Source organism: Anopheles funestus, chromosome 3RL (assembly GCF_943734845.2).
Source record: "Anopheles funestus chromosome 3RL, idAnoFuneDA-416_04, whole genome shotgun sequence".
NCBI lineage: Eukaryota > Metazoa > Arthropoda > Insecta > Diptera > Culicidae > Anopheles > Anopheles funestus.
The window spans coordinates 63,563,420-63,583,804 of record NC_064599.1 but is presented as its reverse complement, the minus strand read 5'-3'; the positions used below and the strand labels follow the sequence as shown (position 1 = coordinate 63,583,804).

At 39.0% G+C, this 20,385-nt stretch overlaps 1 protein-coding gene across 9 annotated transcripts in view; it reads right to left on the bottom strand.

Annotated features, from left to right (window-relative positions):
* LOC125766880 (uncharacterized) overlaps positions 1–20,385 on the bottom strand; it is a 41,197-nt gene that overhangs the window by 10,012 nt on the left and 10,800 nt on the right. For 7 of the 9 annotated variants that reach the window (XM_049432952.1, XM_049432957.1, XM_049432959.1 and 4 more), the window contains exons 3-7: positions 13,414–13,615; positions 4,903–4,914; positions 2,960–3,143; positions 2,063–2,125; positions 1,409–1,710 (exon numbers count right to left, since the gene is read on the bottom strand). In XM_049432952.1, the coding sequence (XP_049288909.1) occupies positions 1,409–1,710; positions 2,063–2,125; positions 2,960–3,143; positions 4,903–4,914; positions 13,414–13,615 (763 nt within the window). The remainder of the gene's footprint in view (positions 1–1,408; positions 1,711–2,062; positions 2,126–2,959; positions 3,144–4,902; positions 4,915–13,413; positions 13,616–20,385) is intronic. The other 2 variants (XM_049432961.1, XM_049432958.1) reach the window with 2 other exon arrangements.

The following is a 20,385-nucleotide window of genomic DNA, read 5'->3' as shown; positions in this document are numbered from 1 at the left end:
TTCGTTCAACATTTTCAACAATTAATGTATTCTGAATTAGTATTAGCAATTTCGATTGCTTTCTGTTGATGTCAAATTTGTTTCTTTTATTATACGATAATACAATTATAGAAATATATTATCCAAGAAATGTGAACAGTAAGTAACTTCATATCGAATTAAACGCCACACCAATTTGTCATGTACAATTTTGCTCAACGTTTTGCTACGTTACGCTAATATGTAGCGCCGATTCATACTCCGTAATGATTTTGGTTTACATCGAAACAAACAAAAAAAAACATCGCAAGTGCAGCATTTGTTTTGTATGCGTTTGTTAGTATTTCCAGCTTGGTGTTACAATTATTATACGTTACATTGATTTATGTGAGTTTACCGTTTTAACCTCCTTCCCCACTACTCTAGTATAGTTTACTTTACTTCATATCGATAGCTACGTTTGTTTTCTGTTTTCGTCGAAACAATAATCGAAAGATTCGACATGAATCGAATCCAACATTTACTGTCTAATGTGCATAAGTCAAAAAGAGAATAAAATTGTACGAATTAACTACCGCACGCGCATTTCGCTCAACCCGCTACAGCTTACCGATACTGTATCGCACACTAGTGAAATATACATAATTCGAAAGATTACCGAAATTAATCCAAATACTGAAGAATAAAGATTTTCAGTACAAAATTATTTCCCTTCTACCTCAAAAACTACATTATTACGCGTGTTCTGTTTCTCCATGGTAATCAAATAATCGTAACCATTTCCTCTTTTTTTCGTACAGCGTTGGTCCAATTGTGAATGGTAAATTGTTACTCACATATGTATGAACGATTGTTGTTGATATTTGTTGCAATTGAAAGCTTCTCGCACTTAATATTAATTTAGCTTTCACCGAAATATTGTATTAAGATACTGCTATTTACATGAGAGTAACGTTAAGACAAAATCCAAGCGTATGATCCTTTTGAAATGAAGTGTGTTTTTGAACGCAAACAATTTTTAAACCAATTAACATTGATAAACGCTGAATTGAAGCAGTCAGACAAGGGAAGATCATAGCTATGTTATACTTGAAAAATTAAACATTGGTAGTACAGTGCCGTCCTCCTTATTGCTTACATTAATAACAAGTCAAACGAAAGCAATGTAGTGTAAAGCAACAAAAGGAATGTGTGAATATCAAGTAGTAGTATGCAATAGTAAATGTGTCTAATTCTAAGATCGCGTGTAAGTGTAGCAAGTGTAGTTCAGTAGTATAGTGATCGGCCGCATCCTTTTTGCTTGGCAGTACACAAAAACCGAAAATAATAATCAACCGAAAGAGAGCATTTGCGCAGGCTACACACTAACATTTTTTACGGTTTCAACCGAGCGCCCGCACACTACATGATTGACAAGATTGTCCCTCACCTGAGGCAGGTAGGAAAGGCTCTTGGTACTCTCCGCGTACCGATTAACGGCCCGGAGCTCGTCCATGGTCATGTGATGCTGCGAGCCGGACCGTGTATTGGACGATGACGAATGGGACGACGAGGAGCAGCTGGACTTTTGCACATTGAATATCCCTGGGCCTTCAAGCGACACAGAAAGCCGAGCGCATGATTCAAGCAATGAGTGCTCTGGAATGATGCCGAGAGATACAGCCGAGTTACCTACGTTCGGACCGCCCGTGGTCAATAGGGCTGGTGTTGAATGTGATTCCTCCTGGGCGACTGTTTTGTATCACACCCGCAACCCGAGTCCAATTGCAGCATATATCCATAAACGTTCGAGTGTTTCCAAAATCCCAGGATGCGGACACAGCCAGATGTTTCACACCCACAGTGCAATTGAAAGTTACAAAAAAGGAATCGGATAAAAGAAACAGATGTTAGCGAATGTGTGAATCGTAGCTCAAGCAAATATGTTTACAAACAACTAAAAACATTACGAAAAAAGGAATGGCAAATAGTCTAATTTCGTGAACCATTGGATGGTACAACGATATTTTGTGAAACATTTTTTAAATAAATGTATAATATTAGCAAACGAAATATAAGAATATAAATAAATCAAAAAACATACTTAGACCCCATCGTTCGCATTCACACTGCAGCCAGGTTTTTTCGGTCTCTAAAGCTAATTTTACTGCATCACAACATTATGATCGATGGTCCATCAGGATCAACGCGATGTTAACAGAATCGGTCATAAGGGTGTGTCATCCGTCCAGTACGAAGATTCCCGTGTTACGTGGTTCGACCGTTCGATTATAAATCCACCATAGCGATGATCCACAGTTTTCCAGCGTTGAGAAGTCAGTGAGTGGAGTGAAAAAGTGCACACAAACAAATTACACAAAACCACACACACAAAATGCCATATAGAAAAGATAAGTTGCAATACAAACAAGTTCGATTGAATAAGAACGTCGTTCAATTATTTAAAGTGGTATATTTGAAAGGCAGATCAAATAGAAGAATGAAAAAAATTAAATTAAACAATTCATTAAATGAATGCAACATGAACGAACCGAAAAGTGAACGTGAAATGGAATAAAACAATGAAAAGAAAAAGAAAGAAAGAGAGTGTTAAATTAACAAAACAATAGTAAAAATGTATTACTATAATATATATTGTTATATTATTATATTATTATTATATTCTATTGTATAGAAATGTGCAGCGAGTATTTGTGAGTGTCACTTGCAAATTGCAACGCAAAAAAAATATTAAAAAAAATTAAGTACAGAAAAAAAATAATAAAACAAAATACAACATCTAAAAAACTGAACACAAAAATAAAATTACAAAAAAAGAGAAACATTGACAAAAAACATTGACATACTTCTACATGTTTACATGCCAAAAAAAACACTCGCACACATTTCGTTAAAAAAAACAGCACAAGCTCAAATTGCTTCGATTAAACAACGAAGTCAATTGAGATGGTAAAATTAAAGCGTTTCAAATGATACTTACACGCATAATGTTGTTGTGCCGTTTTGCCCCGTGGTGGCGGTGGATAACGAAACGAGCATATCCATTCGTCTTGCACTCGCAGGACACGCCCGGTTACCCGTGCATAATACTCATAGTTAACGCGTCCGAACAGATCACAGGCAGTGAATTGTTCTATCATCTGCTTCATTATTTTAGTCGCCACCTGTAAAACGGGTACATACAAACGAAATGGGGATGAATGAATGCGTCAAGAAAGATGTCAGGGAAAAAAACATGAAACCGAAAACAAATCATAGCCTCAACCATAATCAGGTCAGGTAACACTACTATTAGGAACGAAAAACTTTATTTTCAAAGGAGTTTTCTGGTAGGTAAGCTACCAACAATAGTAACATATTTATCTATTTAATGTGTAAGATGTGTAAACATCATCTAAATACCGATAGAAATTTGCCTTAAATAGTGTGAAAAAAAATCCAATGAATCAAGATCAAGTGAGGAAAGAGACGAGAGGATAAAAAGCAGTATAGAGGACAGATTTGTCAAAATGCTAAAGATGCCCATCAATCAAGACTTTAAAATACAGAAAGCAGATAGATACTAGCGATAGAAACAAGCTACAGAGTTCGAAGAAACTGGAAAAGCTAAATAGATCTTCACGTACTGAGACCATCACTTTTAAAGAAAGACATATGTAACAACACATAGTGAATAAATTCTACATTTTATGCATGAAAAAGTTTCGTAAAGCGTGAGTCGCACGCAATCCCATAGGCTGCAACAATAGCGCAGAGTAGCAATTCAAAATATCTTGAAAGAGTTAACGACTCCACATCAAAATGTTCAAAATTTTGATGTTGTCGAAAATGAGCAAAGTTTGAGGATAATACGTAAGACACTCACAAGGAACAGGACTAATAATGGGAATAACAGCTCAGAGTTATGTGAAATGAATCAGAATTGAGCGAATTATAATGACGTGTTGACTCTTTAACTCACTCTTTGAGGAATTCTTATGCGTTAGTGTGCTACTTAAAGAGTTAAACCCCAATCTAAAGAATTCGTCCTTACTTAACTCTCGAGTGATGTTTCATATCTTAGGAGTTCGTTAAAGAAATGTGAGTGAATCATACCGTAAGTGAGTCACTCTTCGTAAAGATTCAAAGTAACTCTCACACGTTGGTGAGATTAATTTCACTCATTCTGATTCAGTATACACATCACTAACACAGACAACAGGACATATCATCTCACAATATCTACTAGAAATGAAATAACATACAGTTTAGAATTTTCTCTCTAGACATGTAACGCAGAGGAGGATAGTAAATATACGAGAAACAACAGAATGGGAGGGAAACAACAGCATGGAAGATTATGAAAAAGAAGGTAACTCTCCAAAAATTCATATTAACTTCAAACTCAATTGTTAGCTAAATGGCTAACCCTGCATGCATAATATGATCACGACAAGATAGTATAATATATTTGAATATGCCAACAATGTTTTAAGTTCGACACAATAACGTTCACACGAAAAAGTGAAAATACATTTTTGGTGATTAGAATTGTGTTTTAAACGTTCTCTACCCGAACGGAAATGGAATGACACTACATGTCAGTGGTTTGTTGTACGGGGTAACAATGATGTAGAAGGTGCAAGGCAGATGAATCTAATACCTTAACAAATATGTTTATAAATTTTAAAGAATATTTAAATAGTGTAACATAAAAAATAACCTTAAATCTTGTAACAATAACAAAGGAATATCGTTCGATCAACCGCATTCCAACCACAGTGAAAGTAAAAGGGAGGTGAAATTAAAAACATTTGCCGATATAAAGTAAAAATTACTACCCATTTCATGAAACGACAAACATAAAAAACTCAAACCATGTGCCGTACAACATATCGCGCAACAATTTATTTGCAAAAACATTCGTTTGCTTCACCAACTTACGTGAACTTCCGCCTGTTTAATGTGATGTGATGTGTGGTTGTGAGGTTCGCATTGATTAATTTTTTTTTTCAATTAGACCATTTTACAAATCATTTGTCGTTCGTTGTGCCGAATTTTTTGGATCAAATTTTGTAACGAGATAATATCATTCCGATTGTGATTTAATTTCAAACAGCGCCGTTCCGTGTTAGTTCCGTGTTATGTTTTATGCGAGATCAATAGATCGCAACGTGATGAATTGTTTGGAGTGTGTAAAGCAGTTTTTTTTTGTTTATAATTTTTGTTCCATGTTTGCAAGAAGTTTTAGTAGAGCCGGTATTTTAGTGAATCATGTTTTTGGCCATCGTTTTTGGGGGGCATCATCGTTCAAACATGCATAACGATCGATGAACGAATCGTGACGAATTTTTTTATAGCAATACAGACGGCAAGATGTAGACGGATAGTTGGCAGTTGATAGAGTTGAACACGCAGGTTTTGGGGGTTGGAGAAGAGTTGAATCGTGTTGTGTATGTGATGCAGAATTTTAATGCAAGAGAAGAAGAAAGTAAACATAACAAATAAATTGCTTTAGAGAGAGGTGCCATTATACATAACTGCTGCAGCATAGCATTTCTTTTAATTTACTATTTTTTGTAAAGAGAAATTGTATAAAACTGTATGAAATAATTTTTTTTAAATGAATAATTTTTAAGAAATAATAACAATAAAAAATGTGTAAAAAAAGATACATAATTAAGCTGTACACCTAAAAAAAAATAGTTTCTTTGTTTAAAACATTTTTTTTGCAATGCATCTCCTATTCACTTTCACTGCGTAACCCAAATTTAACCTTCCGTGACGATGCCATCACACAACCAGCAACACGAAAAAATGGACAGCAACGAATTCTTGCACCACTCGTGCAACCCACAGTAAAATATGCTCGCACAGTGACCACACAGCAAAACAAAACCCAGTATCGAACTATAAAAAAGAAGAAACATAAACCACAACAAAAATACTATGCAATTAATAAATAGATACATCCACACCACGATGATGGCAAACAAGATAGAGCGCCGAAAGCGCAGCATTACAACCTTTAAACGAAACAATTTGTGTCCATTAGCTCATCGCTGGGTTGGATAATGCGTTTTTTTATTTCTCCCTTTGCTGCATTGCAAAAAGTTTCATGAATTTCTTTTCCTTTTTTTTGTTGCATTTTTGTAAAAATCGATCCAACGAAACTCTGATACTTTGTAAGCTCTTTTCGCAGGTGAGAAGCTTTGCATATCGAAACTATTGATGGATTTTGCAATGGGAATGTACCACGGAATGATGGTTTCATGCTTCAACCAGCACCACAACAGGTTAGCCCACCATTTGCACGCGAAGGCCTCACTCAACGAACCGTGGCAATAATAATCGGCACTGGCCGGCTTAGATTAGAGGTGCAATTCTTGCCTTTCCCATCTAACCCACTTCACGCTGTTGCCGCTTCTTCGCAAATGTTGTTGCTGCTTAAAGTTGCATAGAGCACAAGGTAAATATATTTCGAAACAAAACAAAAAAATGCATAAAGCCACTAGCATTGTGTGCGCGGGCGCATCCGACGTACCCATGCGCAGTCGCGCAAACAATAGATTGGGCGACTCAGAACTAACCGAGGTGTAGACAGCGAGCGAGGTGCGAGGGCACATCAGATATCTACCGGGAAGGGAGAACAAAATTTAGCACAACTTTGATAGTATGGCCGTTCCGGTAGCTTCGCACCCTTGTTGTCCAACCGTGTCCACAAAAACCGGGCGTTAGCCTAAAAGTAGCCTAAAAATGTAATGGCCTAGAAAGTACCGTACCCATCATCGGCAAAACGGGTAACTGCAGTGAAGGGAAAGTTTTGCAACGGACGACAAACAAAATATGTTTATGAGCTGTTCGAAACCGTTTAAGCTATGCCGTATGTCCATGGTGTGCAATCCCGGCGAAACCACTCCAGCCGTGGGGTCACGGATTTCATGACCCATAAATAGAACGAAACCGTGAGAGAGAGTGAGGGTGAAACGATATCATTACTGCAACCGGCTAACTGCCACTTACTCCTGAGCAACTTCCCTCAGCTCTTTGCACCAGCAAAACATTATTCATTCATTATGCTCACCTTGATTTAGCGCTTCGCTGAAGACAGTGGTCTAAGGCGCGCAAGGTTTTGTGATTGTTTTAAGGCACGATGCAATAATCATCCCCCCAAAACTGGCGGGTCTTCGTTTTGGAACCAAAACGCTATTAAGTCTGAATGCTTAAATGAAAGTGAAATATGCTACGCTTTGGTGAGCGTGCCCTGCCTATGTGCTAAACTGCTGCGCGTAAAAGATTGAGCAGTTAGCGCCGTACGTTCAGTTAAGGGACCCTCCCTTAGTTACGTTCCGGGTGTCGTAAAAACCCATTGGCTACTTTCACTTCCGATTCGTTCGTCCATCAAACCCGGATGGAGCGTAAATGAGGAAGGATGGTTTTTAAAAATATGCGAAGGTAAACTTTAACATTTACAGTTTATCGTACAGTGTTCTACAGAATTAGTCGCAGTTGATTAATATTCAATAAAGTTGATTGTGAATACTAGACTCGTCTTTTCTTGTGCACAAAACAAAATTATTTAGAAAATGTTCTTCAACAAAAATTCGGAAGATTTTATGACATAACTCTACGAAACTTGTGTTAGATAAATCTCAATTTTCATTGATTTAAAGATGCTTGAATTAAGAAATCTTCAAAGATTAATATCCCACGAAAATTGTAAGCTGATTTTCTATCAATACCACAGACGAACTCTACAACACCAATTACTAACCTATTCAAATAATAGGCGAATATGCCAAGATTCGTAAATCACTGTCAATTCATGGATTTTTTTTAGAATAATCCCCAAGGATTCATGAACGCTTGTTAATTCTTAATCTTCCGTTTATCATGAATCTTGAGAAATTCAGATTTCCATGATAATCGAATGTTTCATTAATATCTAAATATTGATAGGTCTTTCAGAATTCTGGAAATCTGATCAATTCATAGTCAGAATTTGTGGGAAGTTGATCATCTCGGGAATTTACTTTAGATCTTCAAAAATCTTCTTAGGACCCAAATTTGGCGAGCTGTCTGAAGGTAGCCACTCACCTGCGTATAACCTTCGCATCAATGTACATTCAAAATAAAGGAAATACATAATGAAGATGAATTATCTTGTGATCTGAAGGAGAACTACCCTACAGATGAATAACTCTGCTTTAAAGAATCGTTAAACTTATCAAGACGCAAATGAAACTTTCACGAGATATCATACAAATATCACCAAACGGTTCAGGTATCAGGCTAATGTCAACTCTACGAAACCTTGCCCTATTCTCACGTGCAACAACAACATCTACCAAGTGGACCCCCTTTAAACCAGCGATTGAATCCAAATATTTAAACCTCACAAATCCCCGGCAAACTTTACTCAAAAACTCATCTCGCACAGGTAGAACGAACACCCTTACGAGAACAAGCTTTACAGGTAAGTGTTCCTTGACTATTCGCAGCAATCGCGCTGCCTCCACAACACACATCAGCAGTCAAACAGTCATTCCGACATGCTTGCAAGGCGGTAGCAGCGGTTACGGCAAAACAAACAAACAAATGGTCGAACAAATTGCGGCGCCAGCACAAGATTACGCGCACAAGTTTGACGTCAACGGTGAAACCGTCACCGAACGAAATTCCCTACCTTTGGACGAAACAACCCCTCGTTCGTATATCCTGGCGACGGCGACGAGAAGGGAGACTCTCCGGGTTTTTTTTGCAAGGGAGACGTGCTGCATCCCAATTGCAACACGAAGACGGCACAGCATCGCGTGTAATGCACCGTGCACTGCATGTGTTCGCATATAGACACTATTTCTCACCGTGTGCTTGCATCTCGCCATGGTAAAACTTGTCCGCGCGCGCACTCACACACGCTGACCGACATTCAAACAAACAACCTTGTCACTTCGAACTGCATATCAACGCCGCGTGAGTTCGCGAGCTGTGCCTACTGCTGCTGCCGTCCGTCAATCGTGGCGTTCGCTTCAGTGAGCCCCGTCACTTCCCGGCGACACTTTCATTTTGGGGTTGAACTATTGCAGTTACAATCATTAGCAGAATGCACTGAGAGAAACAGATATCGTGTCGAAAACCCTTCAACTATCCACACCGAAAAGAGTTAAACAACACATGTGCAATGGCGATTGTCAACTCCTCACAACGCGCTGCTCCATTTTTATTTCATATTTTGATTCGTGACACAGTGCGGCATTTTTGTTTCTTGTTGTTTCAATTTGCACCAACCCAGCTGCATGTTAAAGACGTATATTGTGCAAAAAAAAATTAACCGACCATAAATCATCAATATCCGCACACTTTCTGGAGATGTGCAAGCTGACCAATGCCGGTTTGAAGGGGGGTTTGTTTAGAAAGAAATAAAAACACCGTCTTTAACCAGTGAAGCTGAACACCACAGCGCAGCGTAACAGCTGTTGTGTAACGTATTTGTAAGAAAATATCAATTTCTTCACTCGCTGGACCGTGTCTTGGTGTAAGATGATCAAAATTTGATAAAAATTCAAAATTAATAAAATTGTCATTTATGTTTGTTAAACTTTAATACTTTTCTAGCAGCAACCTACCAAACTAGTACCATATCAACTTTATCTAAAAAAAAACAACAACACGAACAGAAAAAACTACCTCATCAACACACATGCCGCGAAACACTTGACTTTCTGTTGTTTGTATTTTTTTATAGAGAAGAAGCAAAAAAAATGCATCGAGTGGTCAAGTATACTGCCTCCACTAGAGAGCAAGCAGCAATAGTAAAAAAAAATACACAAACATTTTTACGACACAACGAGGATAAAGTGATTCAAAATGAAGGCAGAGAAATTGTGAAAACAAACAGATGGCAACAGAACGGAATGGATTGTTTCCCCATTAATGATGAGCAGATCTCACCTCGCGCCAAAGCGGATCGATCGGACGTAAAAGTGCGATGGATAACTACTACTAAGCACCTTCTCTTTTTCTCTCCCACTGACACTGATAAAACAGAGTACAAAAAAAAGATTGCACCGGCTCCAGAAAAGTGGAAAATTACGTACCAAAACGCAATAAGCAACAGTAATAAAATAGTAAATGAAAAAATACACGAGTACTACGAGATACAGTTATTGCTGGGCAAAGTACCGCGACACATCCCGGACCATTTCCGATCGGGCAATATTTGATTTAAGAGGATCAACACGGCTGAAGTTGAACTCCGGATTGTGGTCCCTCTACTTTACGCTCTAGTTCCTTCGCATGGCATAACACGATGAAGAGAATTATGAAATTACAAAGAAAGCGAAAAACGGCAAAACACTGAGGTGGGTGGCATAAATCATATACCATAAACACACACATCGATGATTTAATGATGGTAGCAGAATTGGCGGGAAGGTGTGAACTACGAGAGGTGTAAAAATTGTAGTAATACCCCCAAGAGACCTGATTTCTATTGAGTGTTGGTTTCCTTTTCTTTTGGACTGGTTCCTTTTTGTTTTGTTTTAATTGTTTGTAAGGTGGAAAAATATTTTTTTTAGGAAGCGAAACTAGATTCGATCTGAGGCTTCTGCTCTATGCGCTTTCTTAAAAAGAAATATTTTGCTTAACTTTGCCTCTATTACTTAAACTGCCCTCTTCAACCTTCTATGTACCTCGGAAAGCCTTATGGTGATAGGCTTTCTGAATAGAATGTAGCTTTCAGGACCAAAAACCGCATGAGATTCAATAACTTTAGTAATTAAAATTACGAGCAACTCTGAAGTCTTTTGGGTTTCTTATAGTTTTCAAAACGTTTGACTTATTGCACTATGTTCATGATCCCTTGCCACGTTGGTTGAAGTATTTTTACACTATCGACCAAAAGCATCCGCACCTCGTCCATCTATCGACGAATGTACCTTTGAAGAAAAAAGCTGACATGAGCACAAGAATAGTAATTAAAATTGAGAGCAATTCCTGAGATACTTGTGCTTCTTGCAGATATCAAAAATATTGGCAAGTTCTTAGTGTCACTGTTAGTAGAATTCTTAAACATATAATTCCAGGATTCCTTGGGGAAAGGTAAAGGTACCTAATAGACGCTAACATCCGTGAGTTTCTTGTACAAAATATTAGCAAAATAAATCAAGTCGTGTCCATTAGTTTCAAGTCTAATAAAACCATTTTAAGCACAAACCGTGGCTGAAATACAAGGGATACAAGGGATGAAATACATACCTAGCAGGTTATGGCTAGGGTTAAAATAACTTTAACAATCAGCTTGAATAGTGTCGAAGACTCTCTTCTCTCTCTCAGAATCAGTTTCTTTTGAAGTCCTTAAATGGAAATAGTTATTACCGCATTAAACGATACATCTTCATATGAGATTTGATCCCGAGCCTGTCGTGTCGAAGACTAGAACACATACCATTAAACCATTTGGCCGGCTTTAAAACAGCACTAGTATTGAGCAATATTAACACTAGCAAAAGAAAGCGAAGCGAAAAATCAAACTTCTTCCTGATGCAAATGTCCATTCATTAACAATGTTCGTAAAACTGCAATGCGCTTTTAATACTTCCATCAGTGCATGAGCACAATTTCCATGCTATTAAATTTCTTCTCCAAAAAGGCATGTTAAAGTATTACGTATGCTCCAAACACCACCTTACTACGCTGCACAATTTGAAACCGTTCATGGGAAAAATCTTTCTTTTTCTCTAACGTCGCCTATTCGAACCAAAGCGTGATCCATTCGTTCCAATCACCCAAAAACCAAGTGGAATTTATGCAGCGCAATTACACAGTTACGTCGCCTGCCCACACAAATGTATCAATTTTCCGGACCCGGGTAACGTAACAGTGTAGCGTTTTAAGATGAAAAGAAAAAACAAAACCAATTACAAACGTAAGCATATAAAACTTCATCGAAAAGCACGATCTGCGATTCGATCTAATAACCGGGTTGGTCCACCAGCAACCACTGGATGGATGAGGGAAAAAAACCTCCTTCATTCATCTTCACGCGGCTACACTCGCACAAACGAGCCCATAAACAACGGTCGAAGCTAAAGTTGCCCCAAAACGATTAAAAATCGGTTCCAATAGCGCAACGGCACGAGATCGGCATATTACACGACCAAAAGTGTATCCCGCCGAACATTGCATTAACACACTGTCGGCAGATCGAGGGCCAGAGTTCCGTTCCCTCCGTACCGTTGACGACCGGTGAAAGTCGGTGCTGCGTCCACACAACGACGAATCGAGCAGCTAATTCGCTCGTGATTCGATAATATATGTCTGTTGAATATGGTGGATCATTTTCGGACTGAGTGGGTGAGCCGGTTCGTGGCTTTCGTCTCGGACAAATCCCAAAAAAAAACCGTGCCGTAAAGATTATCGCATCATCTTTATCAACAGCAGCAAATGAATTGCATGAAACTCTTCCTCCTGAACGGGTTATTTTATATGCTTTTGCATCTCTTTCTTTATATACGATCGCACCCATTTCAACCACGTGTTTCAATCGGTATCTATAGCCACCCTGATGGTAACGATCTTGATCGTGATGATTGAAGATGATGACCAGAAAGGGGTTTAAAATGTTGCTAACAGCAAACGATTGACGACGGCAAAGGCAAAGACCGTCACACCCTCGCGATCGATGATCGAGACGTTATGTTGTAAGAAGTGATGCATCGCGCATCATAAATTTCTTTTTTTTTACTCATGTCTTTACCTTGGGCACCAAATAGGATGTGATGTGTTAGATAATAGCGAAACGAAACAATCACTAAAATGGGTAGCCACACATTAACACGTACAAACCTCGAGATGTGTGTGAAAAAAGGCTTACAAAATGGAAAACAAAATGTCCAACAACGCTGAATTAGAGCACCAAAATTGGACAATGAAAAGATTCGGAGAAAATATCTTCAAGATATTAATCACCATTTTACTACGACATATTGGACAAAATTACAATTATAATTCTTGTTGTATAAATTAAAGCACGTTAAATAAAGTTTCTCATAAACAAACCATGTTTGTTTTTTTTGTACAATAACCGTTTTAAACAAAGCACAATATTTTCAAAACTTCATTACTAAAAAAATGTTTTCGTTTTTTATCGTGAAACGTGTCAATTGTACATTTTCTACCATTTGCATTGTTTTTCCTTCAAAAAAAAACATCGACAGGTTTTTAATGAAAACATACATCTGCAAAATATTCCTATTTTTAACGAGCCAGTTATTTGCACCATTGTTTGACACGGAACACAGCATTAGATGGATAATAATAAAAATAACAAAACCAAAAAAAACGAAACAAAAAACACATAACTAGGCGCGATACGCCAAAGCCGCTGACGCCGAAAGGTTCAAACCTAAATTGTATTGTGTCGGTACCATCCATTTTTACTACACGGATACTCACCTTAAATCGCAGCACATCCTTCATGCGTGCCGTCTTGCCGTCGCTGACACATGACTGGAAGAAGCTGGGCGCCACCGAGACTCCCAGCGCTTCGCTCGTCATACCCGTTTCGGCGCGTTCGGAGTTGCTGGCAATCACGCGGAATGTTCCAAACAGCAACACCAGCAAACGCTGCGTGTGGCCTGGCAGTGACATAAGTAGTCTGGCGAGGGGGAACGGGAGAGAAGTAATGACAACAAAAAATTAATTAATTGTAGTACAAATTAAGATTAGTTTTTTTTGCTATTAGAACGTGTTTTAATGTTTCTAATCCACATTTCATAATTGTTAAAAAAAAACATATTAGCAAAAGATAAAGATTTTACAAACAAGACCGATCATACGGTTTTATCTCATCAACCAACGCCCATCCAATGGCAAGCAAAGAATTCCCAACTGTAAATAACGTCATACTGTCTAGCGTAACTTTTGTGCTTTTTTCCATCACATACCGATAATGTCGGAACGGTTTCCGGTTTATCTTGACAATTTAATTCCCATATGCCGACAGAATTGAGCGACCAACTGTACACGATCACACAAACACAACCAATATGATATGCGAGATGATGTGTGCGATCGTTTACATTTTTAACTCTAGCGATTTGCGTAGACGTCTTCCTCCATCGAATCTCTTGCCCAGCTTTAATGTGCGACACATGCGGTTAATTAAATCATTGCTCAAACTATAATTATGCAAGCAAAACTATTTATCAAGTTAGACAAAATAATCAAATATTGAACAGAGCAGCCAGAGGGGTCGATGCAAAATTGAATTCTACAAACTCTGTATTATCTTGACCTAAAGTCTCCTTCTTGTCTGATATCCGTCTGACAAATCGTAATAACAGTAGATCGTCGATTATCCGGGGTGCTCAGGACCGGGCTGATCCCGGGTAATCGATTTCCGCGGAAAATTGTCCCTTAAATATGAAGGCCATTTATATATCTAGATAAAGCGTATATAGTATCTATATACTATACTATGGTGGTCTTTTTGATGCTAAAATGATTCTGGATGAAGCAAATTATTGTCAAATAACAATTAAAATTTAGAACGTAAAATAAAATCATTTCAAATACATCGTTTGATAACGATTTTAATTATTTTACCCAACGTGACACCAGTACAAATATTCAACACGGTTGAACAGCTGTCAATTTTCGGTGCCCGCCGGTAAATCCGCCCCCGGATAATCGACGTTCTACTGTACTTGATCTTATCGGATCGTTTTACGATTTTTTTGGACCTTAGCAGATTTATTTATTATACAAACAGACTTATTAATCAGAGTTTATAAATGTATGTACAACATTAAACATGATACAATATCAACACTGCACATCCAATAAAGTAATAACTACTTTCCCGGTGTATTTGTGTTATGTAAAGAAAAGCAAATACGGTGTCAGATTTACGTTATCATACACAAATTTAAAGAATATTTGTTAAGAGCTCATCATTCCAGTTCATGGAAACGGAATACACGTTGTGACTCAGCGACACTTTACCTGATAAGTACGTACTCACACCGAATTGAAAGTGAGTGAATTATGACACATTTAAGGATATAAGAAAAACATTAATAGTTAAATGTTCAATGTAAAAAATGTAATACTTTTTTTCAAAATGTTACCCAAAATGGTGAATGCATTAGTAACAAGCGAGAACAGTGGAACTCCGATTATTCGTGCTCATCAGAACTCAATACAAGCCGGATAAGTGGATACCACGGATAATTGGTAAAAAGCTTATTATTGACAAATATTTGTGTATAATGTGTGATAGAAGGGTTATTTTGAAGTATACGGTGTTATTTTACTTATTATATGTAATTTTTGGATAACTGGAGCAACTTTCATCATTCATTACATAATCCAAAAGCTGCTCAAAAATCAATCAATGTGTGATAGAAGGGTTATTTTGAAGTATACGGTGTTATTTTACTTATTATATGTAATTTTTGGTTAACTTGAACAACTTTTATCATTCATTATACAATCCAAAAGCTGCTCAAAAATCAATCAATTCATGAAATAATCGTTCTACTGGACTGGACTGTAGCCGCTTACGTGAGCTATTGCAATCCATCCTCAGTCGATAAGCATATTTAGTATTTAAGCGCTGACATCCCTTTAATACGCTCCATGCCTGACACGCTACGCCAAGAGAGTTTGCAATCTTCAGACAGTGGCACACGACCGAACACACCTCGAAAAGCAAAAAAAGCAAACATGGGGAACGAAAAAAAAGTAAGACACACAACATTATACGGAACACTCCGATAGTACACGACACATTACCGGTTTCTACAACCTCGTCTACTGTCCTTGAAGGTTCCCGTCACGATGCAACCAACATTTGGCGGACAATAACACAAGCAAAACAAGGGAAGAGGTACCATTTGCCGTTCACACACAAGAGGGCCCTCTTGGTGCAATTTACTATCAATCGGTTTTCGCCAAGATAAGATTAGATAAGAAACCATTCAAACTGTCGTGTCTCGTGTGTTGTGTCGTATTTCTGTTTTCTGTCTCGCACTATCTTTGCTCTTGCACTTTTTTTCTCGAGCAGTACAATATACCCATTTCTTAACATTGCGAGAGTAACAATCAAAATTACTTCCGGAATTGTATTGATTTCAAGACTTGATTTTAGTACTTAAGGCGTAAGCGGAAAGTTTTATGAACACACGGAAGGGTTACCTCGAGATATTTGTATTATATGTCTTCATAAGCCCTGCACAATACAATCACAGCGCAAATCATTGAAGCGCTACACAAAAGCGGAAGATTACTGATATAAAACGCAATTCCCAAAGACTTTAGGAAATGAAGCGCACACTGTCATTAAAATGTTAAATTATATGTCTACTGCATAGCTGATGATACATTCACATCTCTCTGACTCTTATTGCACATTTCACGATTCGGATGTACAACAGCGGTAAAACATCAGCCTAAAACTACATAGTCACTGAAGCTACTGGAGCCACGCTTAATTCCAATGGTTTGGTATTAGCGACTCGCAAAACCATGAAAGTTTTTGGTGGCATCCATTTTTTCGTGACAAACTATGGAATGGAATTTACTTTCTCTTCAACGCAGACACTGCTGTGTGCAGTGTACAAGATAATGTATGTATCCGCATTAGAGCAATAAAATAAAAAAATGGAAGTTATTTTAATTTTCTCTGTCCCGGCAATAGAAAGGAAGCGAACGGTTCATGCTGCTGTAAGCCAAGAAACGCTGACAGAATACAATTATCTATTTCACTTTCACTCTCAAACGAAGGGAATATCCTGGTATACTAAGAATTTCAAGATGCTGGAAGGCACTATGTGTGAACGCTTCGAGAATTGCCGTAGAAGTGAGCGTTGAATTAATGCGGTATAATTAGACTTAATGATCAATCACTTAAAGCCAATGCAACAAACGTGCAACTACACATCCGACGTATGACGGAGTTATAATTACCGTAGTGCGGCACAGACTGTCTGGCGACTTTTGTGCACGCTTCCAGACATTCAAGAACGCTTCAAAAAGCCGTTGTTTTTGGAGAAGAATTTCTACTTCTGAAAATGTAACTTTTTCATTCGTATTTATATTGGCTGGTAATCAACATACAATTCACTAGACAAAACTTAAAATTCGGAACACCCAAAAACAGGTTGAGAAACATGGCGCACACTCGTCTATTTGGCAACCGGCTTCAGATCGATCTGTCGACAGACAGGTTGCCACCAGTTGATCCTAGCATGACGACGCGAAAACGTCAACATCCGTCCATCTTCGTCATCATCGCTTCTGGGCCTACCGCTTCGATCTGCGCACGGATGGCAAGATACCCTGGGAGAAAAATCTAAACCCGGCAGCATCGCAGCAAAACCACGTGAAGGTTTTTTTTTCGCCCGCTGGTGCGAATGGAAAATGTAACAAGCCGTAGCAACCGTAACAAGACCGTATAGCTCTCTTCCATCTCCTGCAGCACCAGAGACGTCGACTCCCCCCGGGGGAAATCGATAGCTGTCGTTCGTCGTCACCGCCGCCGTCGTGTCTTGGGGCGGTACGAACACCGGAATGGATGCCAGCCAATCATGAACGCACAGAAAGAAGAAAAAAAACCTCCGGCAACAGGACGCACCCGGTGTGTCTAAATCCTCCACATTGAAATCTCCCCAGCACAAATGGTGCTCTCAGTTTTTTTGACAGTTTGGTGAGACAAGCGCGATCCAAACTAGTCGCTAAACGGAGCGAAGATAAAGAGGAAGACTCACAAATCGTGATCTCCTGTGAAGTTATTTTGAATATGTGGAGAATTTTTTAAAAAATTCTTTCACTTTCATTTTATCCATCGTAAGCTTTCTTCGTGTAAAATTAGTATCTCTAACAATTGCTCAAATAAAAGTAAATATTCTCCTTTGTTGAGATTTACAAGATATCGGACCTAAAAATCATGCACATATCGAAACAACACGCTAACGAAGAAAGGAAACAAAATGCACACACGACCACTATAAACGGCGGAAAAGTTAACCTCTTAATTAAGTTCAATTTTACTACCTATATGTGTTTGTCGAGGTTGGTCGTTTGCCGCAGATCACACGTATGTGCGCGTATGTATAACGGCCACCACCATAGCGGGTGGTTTTTGACAGACCGGCGACTGTTCTCGTCTACTCCTCCTATACTATGTTTGCACTTTTCTTTCCCATATGTTTCATTGGTGATGCGCCCGGGAGACACACCTCAATTTCCACAAACACACACACACACACGCAGTCACATTTATACCACGTAACTTGCCACAGCATCACTCAATTTGGCCACGTTCAAGCAGACAACGTGTTGCCGCGGTGTTGTGCGGTTCACTAATCGAATATGGTTACGAACGCACACTTTCGAGATAATTGTTTTCCTGTCTGTTGAAGGGCAATAAAAGTGAATTAATGGAAGAAGAGTAAATGCATGTTAACAGCGCGCGTTCTGCATCACCAGAATTATGGGGGAAATAATGGAGCTCGAAATTAGCAATTCTAACATCAAACATTTTGATGAACATAAGTTTCATCTCAATATAAATTTGAGGATTTAATAACTTCATACAAACCAGAAGCTAAATTTTGCAGATCCTGCAATCTGGAGAGATTCGATAAAAATAGCCTACTTTACTCTCAATTGACTAGGATGGTCTAATACACCGAGAATCGTTGATCATATCTAAACTGGACCAGTCCTCTATAGCAAAGGCATGTCTTGAGTAGGTTAATCAATAAATATATGTCTAATTAAGCATTACACTTTAAGGCAAATATGATCTCTGAATGCATCGTTAGACCAAAAATAGTCCGATAAGAATATCTGACGTACTTAGAACTACTTCGCAGATTTACTTGCTGCATCTTCGCTACTTCTAAACTTCTCACGGTCAAGTCGGAGTCGTCTACCAAGCACATATTATTCTGGCTTTTCGGGCCGACGTACTAACGAAATTTATCTCAGTTTGGGCCTATCACGACGTCGCCAATATCCCAATATCCCAAGGCACTCAGAGCGTTATTATTGCGAACTTTGTTGTACAACACTGAGAACATCACAGTGATATCAGTTCACAGAGATGTCGTACATTTTACAGAGATACTAATTATACCGACTCCAAAAATTCTTCTAATCATTAGTCTCTCGAACGTCTTATCGTTATCGTGAGCCTTGGAAATAGTCCGTGTCCTATCGTCAGCTCCAAGAAGAGTGGATGAGATGAGTTGAGGGAACTCTACAAATCTACATCAGCAATCCAAGAAACAAAAGCGTTCCATTCTACATGAGATCATCGCGTTACAGAATTGAGACATCCTATTCGGATCGAGGAATTAATTTAGCAGATTCACTTATCGTAGTACATAAGACATAACTAACCTAATTGAATATGACGCACGTATACATAAAGAATGATGGCGGCTAACCGTTGCGTTTGCAAATCTTCATCATGCGCTCAGCAACGGTGTCCCAAATCTGGCCAGAAACAATTAGCATTCTCGACCTTATCAAATTCAACACGATTGCTAAGAAACGAACCACTACCAAACATGGCCGACTCAAGAGCTCCTTTTACACACCGCGAAATGCTGTCACTCTTTAGCATTTTATTTTGTAACTTTGCACATTTTGGCGCCGGCTACCTACTGTATATGTCGTGTGCGTAACCGGAGCTGCGCGACATGACGACTATGGAAATATGGACCGACAAGCGCATGTTGGCACACCACTTATCACACTTGTCGTGACAAATGGATGCAATGTCCACTAATGGACACAGATCGAGCATCCCATCATCAGCACAATCATGCACATTTTGTATTCGCCGTGCCGGTCGGTCGGTTGCCCCTCTCTTTTAGGGTTTTTGGTGCGACACAACTATCGCAAAATGGGTAACGAAAAAGGAAAGGACAGCGGGCAACCACGCCATTCAACGCATTAGGCACAAGAGGTGCAGCAAAGTACAGCACACCAAAATATCATCATCACCGTGTAATGCACTACAGCGGCAGGGCATTTCTGCGATCGGCGACTGACGGTATCTCGCTTGGCATTAGCGCACCCGAGAACGTCGTTGTCGTTGTCTACACGAAACCCAGATCCATCCATCCATGCTGTCGCGGGACGAAGAACCAACGAAACCCACCCATCATTCATATCCCCATAACATCCCCACCGAGTGTGACTGTGGAGTTCGTTGAATTAGACACTAAACGGGCGTATCAGAGAACGGCACTGTGCGACCAGGTGCATCTGAGTGAAGGGTACCGGGAAGTTTCTCTAGGGCAGAACATGCGACATCTTCTCGCTGTGACCCCTTGCTACGGACAAGCAGCAAGAAGTCGTGCAAGGGAAACTATTTCAACAATTTACAACCGCGCACCGCGGCCACTCGCA